The 13,860-nt window shown below is 37.7% G+C and overlaps 2 protein-coding genes across 5 annotated transcripts; one reads left to right on the top strand and one right to left on the bottom strand.

Moving 5' to 3' along the window:
- The first annotated feature begins 475 nt into the window (after positions 1-475).
- On the top strand, positions 476-9,502 carry LOC147510126 (Calcineurin-like metallo-phosphoesterase superfamily protein). Of its 4 annotated transcripts, none has more exons than XM_086602167.1 (10): positions 476-687; positions 757-807; positions 2,397-2,418; positions 2,522-2,636; positions 2,996-3,028; positions 3,155-3,280; positions 8,342-8,419; positions 8,555-8,661; positions 8,755-8,826; positions 8,909-9,502. In XM_086602167.1, the coding sequence occupies exons 1-10, from the start codon at positions 544-546 to the stop codon at positions 9,292-9,294; spliced, it is 1,134 nt and encodes a 377-aa protein (XP_086458293.1). In that variant the 5' UTR covers positions 476-543; the 3' UTR covers positions 9,295-9,502. The 4 variants fall into 4 exon arrangements, with proteins under 4 accessions (XP_086458293.1, XP_086458294.1, XP_086458296.1 ...); XM_086602170.1 differs by lacking the exon at positions 8,342-8,419 and adding an exon at positions 1,859-2,043 and having other exon boundaries at positions 597-687; XM_086602168.1 differs by lacking the exon at positions 8,342-8,419.
- Positions 9,503-12,300: 2,798 nt separating this feature from the next.
- LOC147510127 (uncharacterized) lies at positions 12,301-13,176 on the bottom strand. Its single transcript, XM_086598020.1, has one exon. It carries the CDS (start codon positions 13,174-13,176, stop codon positions 12,301-12,303), a length of 876 nt encoding a protein of 291 aa, XP_086454146.1.
- Positions 13,177-13,860: the final 684 nt, after the last annotated feature.

A 13,860-nucleotide genomic window follows, 5' to 3' on the forward strand; every position in this document is an offset into this window, starting at 1 on the left:
ATCGACTTCAATGATTGGATGATAAACTAACGCCAATGTTCGAACGTATTCAAGCCCGTAGTGTTGTTGTTGGTTGTCCGCCACTTTTTTGCTCTACTTCCTTGCTGTAAACTTTAGAGAGTGAAAAAAGTAAATGATTGACCATGAATTTAAGAAGAGGTGAAAGGGGTGAGAAGATTTGGGCGCGCAATCTAATTGAGAAGAATAGAAAATACGATAAATTTGGGATAAATGAAAATATGTGAAATGCGAACGCTACCCTTAGGTGGGCACTTCGGCTACCGGTTACGGATTGGAAAATATGTGGTCAGGAATTGTGCGTAGCCATACATCACGCGCACTGAAGACATGCTCAACAATGAAAGGGGTTCACAATTAATTGCAGCATCAATTACAGTGAAATTGTTCTAATTCAAATGTGTCATGTGTACGAGAGGAAGTTAAAAACAGATTGGGCTTGGGACAATAAAGGGGGAGAGTGGTTGAATAGTGGGCTTCTTTATTAGGCAATTACTTGGGACAACAAGTCCACCGAGCACGAGAATGCAGGCGTTGACGAGCTGTTGTGGTCTCGCGGCTAGCACTATTTCACCCTCCCACTCTTCCTCATTAACCAATAATAATAATAATAATCAGAATCGTTTATGCATGGCTTCCTCCGTTAGAACTGCGATTGTTGGTGACGTTGTAAGTTTACTACACTCAAATGGTTAGAATCTTTTCTTTTCATTCTGTTAAACTTGCTTTGGTTTGAAGCATGACGAGTGGGATTTTCAAGAAGATTCAAAGGCCCTTCACTTCTTGCAGGTACTCCTACTCTCTCTGTTTCTATTCATATATGTTGTAAGTTCGTAATTCTATGTGCACATCTATGATATCCAAATTGAGGATTTTAGCCCATATTTGATACTTGTAACTCGTTTTTTATTATCCATTTTTTTCAACCATAATCTGTGTATCAACCAAGGAATAGTTGTACATTCTATGCTCATCATGTAGGTACCATATAAGGAAAAGAAAGTTTGAAAGAGATAATTACTTTTTATTGCTTAAAGCAGGGGCGGATCCAGGATTGTCACTCAAGGGGACGCCCCCCCCTGGATCCGCCCCTGGCTTAAAGCGAGTGGGATACAAGTATACAAGGCGTGCCTGTAAGGACATATGGACATGAAACATGCGAACATGTGTCAAATTTTTTTACACTAGTGAATGTGGGTAACAACTTTGTTTCCATGCACAAATACTAGTTTATGGGTATATGTATCAAATAAAATAAAAAAAAAAATTGCAGGTGCCGACTAACAAAGTCGGTAAAACCTTTGGGTGATGATACTAGAGGTCTGGGGCTCGAACCCAGCCAGCATCAAAGAGTTACTAATCTCATTTAAAACAGGCTTGCCAATAAAAAAAAAATTATATATGTATCAAAACATTTCTAGGGGATATATATATTTTTTTTTTCTTGGAATTACCCACAGTTTATAGTCTGGTCTGCTTTGGATGAAACACTTGTTTAGTCTGAGGTTGGGAGTTGCTCTTCCACCCAAAATGGAGATCATGAAAGATAATCCAAATGAAAGAAAACGAAATCCTTCAATACGCTCTCAGTTTTATGCGTACATGAAAAATATAGGACTCTTCAGTGCTAACTTAAATTTATCCTGGCTGCATAGAACATAACTCTTCATCAAAGTCAATTTTAATAAATCTGATCATTCTTTTGAGAAGTTATTGTTGAGTGCTTTCAAGTAAAGTCAACGACAATAATGAAATTTTACGAAGAAAAACGCATTTGTGAATGTTAAATTAGTTTGAAGACCGTAGAGGGCACAGGTAATCTCTGAAGTTTCACGTGCAGCGTGGGACATGTGGGATGCATGCGAAACTATGAAGTGGGAGACTGGGAGGCATACTGGAATCTTTAAGAGCCATGCCGACTGTGTCTCGCTAGGATACTGACAACTGCGTATTATTTTGGTGATATGAGGAATGATGTACAACGTTACACAAGGTCCTAGTGACCTAATATTATATATTATGAAGGTAATGTCTAAAATATTCTTATGGATATGCATACCAGGATAACCATCAACTACTTTTAACTGCGTCAAACCTACTTCATTTTGAACTTTTGATTGTCGATCCTACTCTTCATTTGAACATTCGAATTACGAAATACTTGCTGCAATTAATATGGGTTTGGCTTGATCCTCACTGCAAATCATAATAGCTCAAGTCTTCTTGTTTGACTACGTTTGGAGATAATACTCTTCAAAGTAATTTTGACTGATCCATAATTTTATTCAGTTGCATTCTTTTTCTAGAGTATCTTAGTTTTGTTCTGTTGCACTTAAACATTCTACTTAAATCTGACACAACTTTATATTGGAATGCAGCCGGATTTAGTACTATTTACAGGCATGTTTTTCTTCTCTACTTGCCATGTATCTGGATGTAATTGGAAGAGCAAATTGGGTTTATTTTCTCAATCTTCTTCTCTTGTATTTATTTTCTCAATTAGGTGATTTTGGTAATGAGAATGTAGAACTTGTGAGCAGCATTGCGAAACTTGAAATTACAAAAGCAGTTATTCTAGGGAACCATGACTGCTGGAGCACTTCACAGTTTTCGGGAAAGTAAGTTTTCTTTGTATACAAGTTACACTTTTGTACCTTAGTTCATGGCTAGATGTTATGCATTACGATAACTATGAAAACCCTTACCTTCTATGCAGCAGTTTGACTAGTAACCAACTAACCATGTATTGATGTATAGGCATGCATTCTATCATTATGCTTTCCTTAATGAAATTCTGTTTTATCAACGGAATAAATTATTAGATATTAAAAAATTTCAGATGTTTATAAATCATTTGCCCTTATATTGTAAGAAAATAATTATGTAGTTTAAGAGTCTCTTTTACCAAATATTCACCAGACTCACTGTTTAAAAGTCAAGAATGTGGCCTGATTAATATACTTGGTCTGAACATCAGGAAGAAAGATCGTGTCCAACTTCAGCTTGAAAGGTAAGTTTCTCTCTTACGTACTTATTATGAATACACCTTTCCTCTCTACCAGAAATAAATCATCTGATGTTTAGCTTGGAGCTGTTTGTAAGATGAACTGTTGTGCAATTCCTTTTTCGATGTTAGTCTTGGTGAGGAGCATGTTGGATATCGTAGGATGGACTTTCCTAAATTGAATCTGAGCATTGTGGGTGGCCGTCCATTTTCTCATGGGGGTGACAAATTGTTCCGGGAAAGGCTTTTATCTGCAAGGTCAGTATCATGTACCAAAGAAATGCTTTCAGTACCAAAGAAGTTCCTCTAATGTCGCTCTTATTCTACTTTTTTGGCTTGAGCTTTTTATTCCTTGTCATTATACTTGTATGAGGTATATACATGCTTTTTTATTCTAACTTGACTCTTGGAGTAATTTTTATCATGTCTAGCAGGCTGACTCAGCATATTTGTTACAAGCTTCTAAACTTCCACTAATTGCAACTTTCTGCACTTTAAAGCTGTGAACTCCATATGAGTTCCACCAGCTCTTTAATTACAAAACATACACTCTCATCCCCTTGATGGCCTGTTCTCCATGTAAGGTGTGTGGAATGAATGGCTTAGCCCCACATAGAGTAGCTATAGAGGAATGCTTAAATTTGGAGAGTGGGCTGTCACCCTTTTATAAATTTTAGTCATTTGAAGTTAAAGACCTGCACCATGTAGTTAAGGCCAGGGATTGTATTAGGCTAAGCTGAGATCTGTCGACACAATCCGTATGCCCAATGTTTGGCAAGTCTGAGAAACGGTATCAAATTCAACAATTTGGCTGGACTGTGTTCAGACTAAGGGAGAGTTGTTAGCTGTGTGGACCGAACTGTTTAGGGAGAGTAGCTGCAAAGGGATGCTTGTAGGTAAATAGAAAGCTCTCATTCCTTTGTAATGCTTAGGCCTTTTCAGTTAAAACCCTCCACCGTGGAGGCCAACTGCGCTTGGGGCCTTTTGGTGGATAGTGTCAGGGTCTGAATCAGGTTAAGAAGAGATCTGTGGGCACCATGCATGGTTGGCCAAGGTTTGGCTGCGTGTTCAGCCTGAGACGCCAAAGTTATTTACTTCCTTTCTCAGTTAACATGATTTTTCTCTGAGACCTTCCGGGTTTAGTCCAAAGTCCCAAGAGAAATATGTTGTTTCAAATGGTTTTACTTTTTTTTATAGTTTTGAGGTCATATTTTCAAACTCAGCTAAATATTACACTTTTCTTTTCTTTAATTTGAAAACAGATATACTAGAGCCCATGAATATGTTTCAATAGGTTTATAGTATAAAATAATAGAGTCCTTATTAGAGTTACCATTATTAGCAAATTCACTTTACCGATTTCCTGAATATATTTCTTATTTTTATTTTCATTAAAAAAAAAGAATAAAACCATATTTGTGTTATTTGTAAACATATTTTGTGGATTTCTTTATTTTTTTTTTTTTTTTTCAAGGAATTCCTATCATTTATGCTAATGTGATCTATAAATCATCATATTTGGTAAATTTATCACCTATTTTTTGTTGGAAAGTGTAATATTGATGGTCACGCACACAGAGTGCGAGGGTAGTTTAGTATTTTTATTATTATTTGTTTTAGGCCATGTTGGCCCAGGTCCAGCCCATGTAAGTTTTAAGAGCTTTTGGTTTCGGTATAAATAGATAGTGTGCCTCCATTAGTTGGGAGTTCAGTTGTTGTTCAGATTATTTTGAAAGATTATTGATTCACGAGTGATTTTTATAGAGTAAGAATGTTTTATAATCTGTAGATTTTGTTAGGTAAGAATGTTTTATAACATTTAGATTAGTTAGAAGAGATAATCTTAACCCTTCATTCTACCCTCCTTCAACTATAAAAGAGAGTGTAGAGATCATTAGTAAAGGCATTAGTTGTAGGCATAAATTAGTTGTAGTAGTAGAATCCATTTTTAGTTGTTTGTAGAATTAGAAATCTTTTTCCTCGATTAAATTTTAAGTCTTTCTTCTTCTCAATTTTCTTATTTTATTTCATGTTTTTCATCCTTATTAATTAATTGTAGTTATCTCAGCATGAGCTAACCCGTCTTTTGTGGAGGGTTGGTAAATCCATGTGAGGATGTGAGGATGACTCTAATAGTGAAGATGTAGATCAATTGCTTCAATTTTAACAAGTTTAATCTCTTCTTCCAACTACAAAATAATTTGAAGTGGAGAACAAAATAGAGACAGAAGAAGTGCTCTTAGAGATAGGGTGTTAATTTAGTCTCTCATGCTAGTAGAATCTCTTTAGAGATTTATAAATTCTAGTAGGGATCAAAGTTTGAATCTTTACCCTGTCTATGAATCAAGTAAAGATGAGAACTTGCAATTGAACTATGTTTCATTAATAGTAGTTTGATTCATATGGTAAATCATTTCGCCACACTTTTCTCTCCACCATAATCTTCATATTAATTGAAGTACTTTTATAATTCGTTATCTTTAAATCAAATGAATAATCAAAAAGCCACAAACAAGATAAACATCTTTTTTCTCCTCATCCTCAATGATCTAATTCCAAGATCTTTAAACATGAGTTCCCTTGCTTTTGAGGTGAGAATAATACCTTGACTCCAATTATATTCCAATGTTGAGAGTAAGGACTTGATGGACATATGGACCATTGGACTTGTACCTAAAAATACAATCCATAAAATAAACCAAACTTTAATTGCCTAAAAATGTAAAGATCAAATAGCGCCACTACCGGAGATCGCAAATCTTGGGACACTAAAGAAACACTTGGATAATGTGATGCACTATAATGATGCAGTATGTAATGTGATCAGCTCTATCACATTACCTTAGTAATCAAGTAACCATCCACGGATAAAATGTAAAAGAAAAAGAAGAAATGAAAAAGGTCCTGGCGAAATATGTTTTGAGACTTGTGTTAACAATCCTTGAGATATTACTTATCAGGGTTGAAGCTATACGATTAGTGGTTTTTTTAGAGGTTTGATTTTATCCGAGGCATGAGCTTTGATTAATTAATTAATTAATAAAAAGTTTATTAGTAGTTTCTATTTTCTTTGATTCTTAGTTCTTTAGGAAATGGTTTCCTATTTGGATTCCAACTAGATTTAGTAGTTGAATATTATTTAGGATGGTTTCGTTAGGTGGTTGTTATTCAGTATTATTTATTTCTTCATGCTAAAGATATAATCCCTAGTTTTAGGTGTTTCTTTCATTAAATATAGTTGATGTGTAACCGTTGTTGAAGTTTTTTCCAACAAGTTACATCAAATTTGGTATCATAGCTAATAAAAAAATACTGTTACTCAGTATTTTTCATCGTGGTACTATTCATTGCAAAAAAATTTTGCCCAATTTGCGTGGTAAATTTTTGTGGAATACCGTAAGAGAAATATGAGAGTCATCTCCACAGCCCAATTATTTGAACTTCTATGGGTCGTAGCATCATATTGTTCACAACTATGGGAGAACTTACAAAGAGTTTTATTCCATCAAGAAGGTATGAACTTGTGCAGAAATTTGGAGCATGTGGAATCAAATTTAAGGACGAATTCTTTTAAGTTAATGAGTGTGATGCTAGAGCATAGATATGGAATTAGCATATTACTTATTATTATTAATCCGTAATATGTTATTATTGTTTGTTTCCTATTTCGTTAAAACTTATGTAACACACTATATTTCAAAAAAAAATCGTGTCGGATACGTTTCTACGTGTCCGTGTCATACACATATTGGATGCCACGTGTCCGTGTGTCATACACATATCAGACGCATATTGAATGTACTATACCCCAATTTTTGATATTTCACTCAAAAACTTTGTATCCATGTCCATGTCGGATATGGACACACCTAACACCTATCCGTGTCAATGTAACTTAGGTTAGTACTACGTTAAATAGTAAGGTTTCTAATTTTGAGCCCAACTTAGGAATGTGGTTTATTATATAAAGGCGTCTAGGCCATTTTTTTTTATTGGCAAGCCTGTTTTAAATGAGATCAGTAACTCTTTCAACCCCAGACCTCTGGTATCACCACCCAAAGGTTTTACCGACTTTGCTAGTCGGCACCTGCAATCTATCTAGGCCATTATTGTTGGTTTTCATTGAATATTATATTAAAATGATTTTTGGAAACGTTGTAAACAATCATACTGTCTTTGACAACGACCTGGTTACGACATTGGAGTAAAATCAAAAGCATCTCTTTGATCTCGATAACGGTTTTGACAACAACCTGGTTACGACGTTGGAGTAAAATCAAAAGCTTCTCTTTGATCTCGATAACCGTTTTGTCAAGTGATTCTTCCAATTGTAAAAGTATAGTGTTCAATGACGGGGCCGATCTCTTCTTCGAATCTCCATGAAAAAAAATTCACCAAGATTTTGTTGGCTCCAATACAAAATTTGATGTAACTTGTTGGAGAAAGCTTTAGCAATGGTTAAACATCAATTGAGTTTAGTAAAACAAACACCTAAAACTTGGGTTTAAAGCTTCAAACAAGCGAACAATTGTCCGAAAATAATATTCAATAAAAACCAACTAACAATGAAGACCTAGATGCCTTTATATGAACCACATTCCTAATTCTAGTTGAACTCAAAACAAGAAACCTTCCTAATTAACTTAGTTCTAACTAAATAGTAAACTACTAATAATAACATATTACTAATTAATAAAAATAAGCAATATGCTAATTCCATATTTGCTCCTGCATCCTTATCGGTTCCAAGTAGTTGCTATAACGTTGACCGATTATGGCCAATCAATCACTTATAGCTGATATGGGAAATGCCCAATTAATCGGTGAAAGCAACAACAATGGCTTGAGGAAGAAGACTGGAGAGTTATCGAACGGTCGAGGTATATATTTGTTACTGAAAAAAACAAGATGCCTCAAGATGGTTTGCCTCTGCGAGGCTTGTGGAAAGCGGCTTAGACCTCAATCACGCCTCAATAGCAAATTTGATTCAATTTTATGAAATTGAGCAATTTTTCACGGGAATAAGGTTATTATGTCCTTTGAATGAACATTGAGGGTGGTTGTGATGGGAAAAAGTAGCCTCGGTGTGTTTTTGTTAACACTGCAGCCTTAATTGATTTTGAGTCCTCTCTCACACGTATATATATAAGATAATGGCATTTTCATCCAGAAAAATCATGTCAGGGCATTGTGCAGGTCTTTGGACACCATTGGGAATGTCCCATAAGTAAAAAGAACTCTAAGAAGTTATTTTCCTCTTCGACATTCTTAAATGTGCGAGCTTGTTGATATTGGGGTCTGGTTGGAACTCATCTCCAGGTACAGCTGCAGTGAAGATGATGAATTGCAAAGGGTAAGAGATGACGGGCATACGAGAGAGAAATTTTCGGTGATTAAGTTCAGTTCTAAAGATGAGAGATCAAGTTTCCTGCTTAGCATATTCAGTATTTGTTTTTCGTATATATATGTACGTAATTCTAGAACTGATTTTAAGCACAATTGCAACTAAATCAATTGAAACTGTTTTTTCAGATATGGAGTCCGTGACATGGAAGGAAGTGCAAAAAGAATATACAGTGCTGCTGTAAGGACACCTGAGGGTCATTCTGTTGTACTTCTTGCACACAATGGACCTACAGGTGATTAAGCTGTCAAGTGTACTTTCTTGTTTTTGTTCACTCTTACAAAAAGGTTGTAATTTTTATTTAGACTCAATTACCAAAATTACACAGGCTTAGGTTCTAAGAGGAATGACATTTGTGGAAGAGATTGGGGAGATGGAGGGGGCGACCATGGTGATCCAGGTTAGACTATTTTGCCGTGGAATAAGTTTCTGGCTCCCTTGATGCATGTATATCCTGCTTAGAATGTCTTTCACTTGTACAGATCTGGCACAAGCCATACTTGACTTGAAAAAAAACAGTCAGTTATGTGTTCCTTTGGTTGTGTTTGGTCATATGCATAAAGAGCTTGCATATGGAAAAGGTGTTAGGAAGATGATCGTGGTTGGAGAGGACAACACTATCTACCTAAATGGAGCAATTGTTCCGAGAGTAGAACGATTGAGCTGTGAGAAAAAGACCAGTAGCAAAAGATTCAATGACGAAATACCATCTGCTTCTTTTGCTGACTCTAATGGCACAGTGCGAGCATTCACTGTAGTTGACATGTTGGATGGAAAAGTTGACAAGATAGCAGAGTCCTGGGTTTTGGTTATTGGAGATGAAATCAGACTTAAAGAGGAGCACATATTATTCAAAAATGGTATCTAGACGTTTTAAATCGATACAAATTTCTTTTTGCTGTCTTTGCGGTTGTTGCAATCTTGACAGTTCCTTCATAGTGTTCCCTCATGGTGTTCCTGTATTTACACGTTTGTCTTTTTTTTACTGACAAGATTTATACGTTCATCCATTGTGTTCGACTCTGAAACATTTTTGTCTTCATATCAAGTAAAATATCAAGTATTGGATTTTCCTATTTTTTTTTTTTTTTTGGTGCAAATCATACTATTTTATATATATCAATCTTAAGCAACCCACCCTCACACCCATAAAGGAACACAATTTGTATCAACCATACAATTCGGAAGATCAGAGTTACCTAGCTGCTGATAGGCCCAAGCAGCTAGGGAGTCTGCATCCCCATTGAAAGCCCTACTAATCCATTTAAACTCTACAGAGCTACTAACAGGTACTAGAGAGGTAATATAGTTTGTCATGGCTTCCCATTCCCATCGACATAGGTGACCTTGTAGTGATCTGATCACCTCCTTGTTATCGCCTATACACACAAAATGTGGCTTCCCAAGCCTCCTTGCCAGCAAAACCGCAACTTTTTGCTTTTCCATTTCAAAGATCACCGCCCTCAGTAGTTCTAAAATCTTCCGACTGCCCTAATGACGATCCTTCATCGTCCGATATCTCGCTTGACTCTCATCCCAATTCCCTGTGAAAAGATGCATCAAAGCTTATTATAATACTATCATTTGGAATAAGGGGAAAAAGTTCCTCAAAACTATGTTTAAGTATAGCTGAGCTAAGATTAGGGGTGAGATGTTCTTCTCTGAAGGCCTTGTAGCACTTGTCTGCCTGTCTGCTGCTTTCCCTGAGAATTCTTTCTCTGTTGGCTTTTCTGTTCTCAAATTTGAGCTCATTTCTGGAAGTCCATATGTGATATAGAATAAAAGCCATGTGTATCCCAAAACCGCTTGATCTTTTGGCCTTCTTGCGACTCCACAAGATCGGATATCCAATCTGTCTTAGAGGAAGATCTTTGTGGTATCCTCGACCCTAGTATAGAGCTATACCACCACAGTTCTTGTCCATTCACAAGTGAATAGCGGATGTTAATTTGTTTCCAACTCCCCTTAAGCAAATGGATGGACATGATAAATCCCCTTTTATCTTTCTTTCTGCCAGAATGTCTCCCATTGGAAGCATATGCATGTATAGCTTCCATAGGAACATCTGAATAAAAGCTGGTAGTGGGGATTTCCACACCTGGGTGAGGGAGTGGGAGTTGCAGCTTGAACTTTGTCCCAACTCATCCTCTGGTTTAAGGAACCTATATGCTGATTTAGCAGTTAGGTGCCCATACTTGTCCCCATTCCACTTCATCTTGTCAGCCAAGGCTTGCTCAGGTCTAACTTTGATAGTCAGGATGTGGTTGCTCAGGTAAGGATCAAAATGATTCCTTATCTTAGTTTCATCCCACCCACTTTTATCACTCAAGAACAAACTCGAGACTACCTTGTTTACGCAAACTAGGGTTTTCCCTGATTCTTCCGTGGTTTCTTGGTTTATTCTTACATTTTAGCCATGGGTCTTTGAGCAGAGAAGTTGTTTCCCCATTCCCAATCCCCATATTAAGCCCCCACTAATGGCATTGAAGGCTTTTGTGTATGCTTTTTCAAAAGTAGGAGGCTTTGTCGGGGGTTTGTCTACATCTCCGATCCAGTTCTTCCCATATATGCTGAACAAGGTTCTTGTCCATAAGGAAGAAACATCAGTGGCAGCCTTCCATGGTAGCTTTGCAAGGATAGCCATATTCATGTCCCTAGCCTTCCTTAACCCCAAACCTCCAACTTGTTTTGGTTGACAGATAGAGTCCCACCCTTTGGTATGGACACTTTTTGTTTGTTCCTTCCCAGACCACCAGAAATCTCTACATGCTCTGTCAATCTTATTGCAAGTAGCCACAGGGAGCAGATAAGTTGACATAGCATATAGGGGTATGGTCTGAGCCACTGCTTGGATAAGAGTTGTTCTCCCAGCTTGGGATAACACCTTTGCTTTCCAACCTTTTATCTTAGTATGAATCTTGTCTACCAGGTAGTCAAAGTCCTCAGACTTTTTTCTTGATAGCATAATAGGCACTCCCAGATATTTCTCTTTTGGAGAGAAATTTCTGATTTTCCAATACCTCTTGAGTTTCATCTTTTGTCTATAGTTGACATTCCTACTGAAGAAGACACTAGACTTTTCATAATTTATTTTTGCCCCGAAAAAGAGGTAATCATCCAGAATTTTCTTCAGATTTCCACTCTCTACCACATTTGCTTTAGTGAAGAGGATCAAGTCATCTGCATATAGCAGATGAGTGAGAGCAGGAGAATGTCTTTTGATTTTAATCCCATGAACCCTTTCCTCTTGTTTGCCTTGGCCACCATAACGAGACCAAAATGAACAAATATGGGGATATGGGATCCCCTTGCCTAACTCCCCTTTCGGGGGTGAACTTCTCCAGAGGGGACCCATTGAGCATGACTTTGAATGAGACAGTAGATACACACTGGTATATCATATGTCTCCATTTCTCATTGAATCCAAGTTTTTCAAAGATTTTGTCTACAAAGCCCCATTCCACCCTGTCATAGGCCTTGGCCATGTCAAGCTTAAGAGCAATCCAACCCTCTCTTAGATTTCATGTTTTTCATGTTGTGAAAAACCTCACAAGAGCCAACATTATCCCCAATCTCGCGCCCTTGATAAAAGCCCTTTGGAATGGGGATATGATGTTGTTAATCGGACTTTTTCGGTCTGTTGGCCAGAATTTTGGAGATAATCTTGTACCCAAAGTTCTGAGAGGCTAATAAGCCCTGAATTTAGAAGCATGGTGCGGGTTAGCAACCTTTGGGATCAAAGCTATAAAGGTCTCATTTACCTCGGGTTCGGGGATCCCGGGTTAAAGAAATCTGAACAAAATCAACCACGGTTGGCCCTATGGTATCCCAAAGACCGATAAAAATGCCTTGGAACCCATCAGGTCCAGGGGACTTAAGGCTCCCCATCTTTTTGACCACAGTACCCAAATCTCCTCAGAAGTAGGAATAGCAGTGAGCCTTTCATTTTCAGTAGGGGTAACACAAGGTTGAAACAAATTAAGGATATCCTCATTTGTCTCAGGTTGATCAGAGGTGAAAATCTCCTTAAAGTATTGATTAAGAGAGGTTCCCACCTCTGCTCTTCCTTTCTGCCATTCCCCTCATTATTCCTTATCTTTTCGATATTATTTTTCCTTCTTCTGTATATGGTGGATAAGTGAAAAAACTTTGTGTTTCTCCCACCATCTTTAAGCCAGGTATTAGATGACTTTTGTTTCCAAAAGTCTTCTTCTTTAATATACCAGTCCTGGAGCTCCTCTTTAAGCTTCTTAGCCTTGGTATAGTTTCCTATACTGAAAGGCTTGGACAGAACAGAATTGAGCTTAGCTTGGGTAGCCTTTATATTAGTGAAGATATTCCCAAACACATGCTTATTCCAAAGGCTGAGGTCCTTCCTAGTCTTACTCATCTTATTTATAAAAGTTCTATCAGGAAGATCAGCCTTTATCGAATTCCAAGCTTTCTCAATAACAGCCAAGCATCCCTCATTTTTGAGCCACATATCAAAAAACTTAAAAGGTCTAGGCAGCTTTTCAGCTTTATTAGCCAGATTTATAAACAGAGAAATATGGTCAGAGGTAGCATTAGCCCAGGTCCTGATCTGGGCATTAGGGAAAGCAGCTAGCCACTCAGGTGTAGCCAAGGCTCGATCAAGCCTTTCCAAGATATGATCTTGAATCCTCCTATTGTTGCTCCAAGTGTATTTAGGGCCCTTGAACCCTAAATCCACCAGCCCCAGATCAGTAATAAGGCCATTGAACTCCTCCATACTTTTTGTGATTTTACTTCTTCCCCCTATTTTCTCATCTAGACTAGCAATGGCATTAAAATCCCCAAACAGAATCCAAGGTCCTGGGATCAAAGGGGCTAATCCCCTTAGCTCATTCCAAACTTTATTCCTATTATGAGCAATAGGTTCTCCATACACAAAAGAAAAAAACCAAGGCTCCTTATGGAAATAATTGACAATTTTACCTGTAACTTGGTGTCGTGAAGCTCCAAGAATTTCTAGATCGACTCCCTTCTCTCCACAAGATTTGCCCGGACCTCCACTCCTTCCTAGCGCGAGAACAAAGAAAAGACCCACTCATCTTAGGTTGTTTACTTTCGGTTTCTTTATTCCTTCTTGACTTGCTTTAGTTTCAGACAAACACATAATATCAACTTCGAACTTCCCCAACAGGTCCTTTAGTTGTTGAACCGCCGTGGTGGTACCTATCCCCCGGCAGTTCCAGGCTTGGATCGTCATGGAGATAGAGGCGGCTGTGAGGGGACAGCCACCGCGAGCCCTGAGGGAGAAAGTAACAGACCCTCACTGTTTATGTTATCCTCACTTCCTTTCTTGCTGTAGTCTTGCGTATTGCTGCTCCCCTCCATAACTAGAGCCTTCCCACCTTGTTCTGATGCTGCGCTTTCTTTATCTTGAATCTGTCTGATCACTGTAGAATCATCC

The sequence above is a fragment of the Coptis chinensis genome, chromosome 3 (assembly GCF_015680905.1).
Source record: "Coptis chinensis isolate HL-2020 chromosome 3, ASM1568090v1, whole genome shotgun sequence".
Classification (NCBI taxonomy): Eukaryota; Viridiplantae; Streptophyta; class Magnoliopsida; order Ranunculales; family Ranunculaceae; genus Coptis; species Coptis chinensis.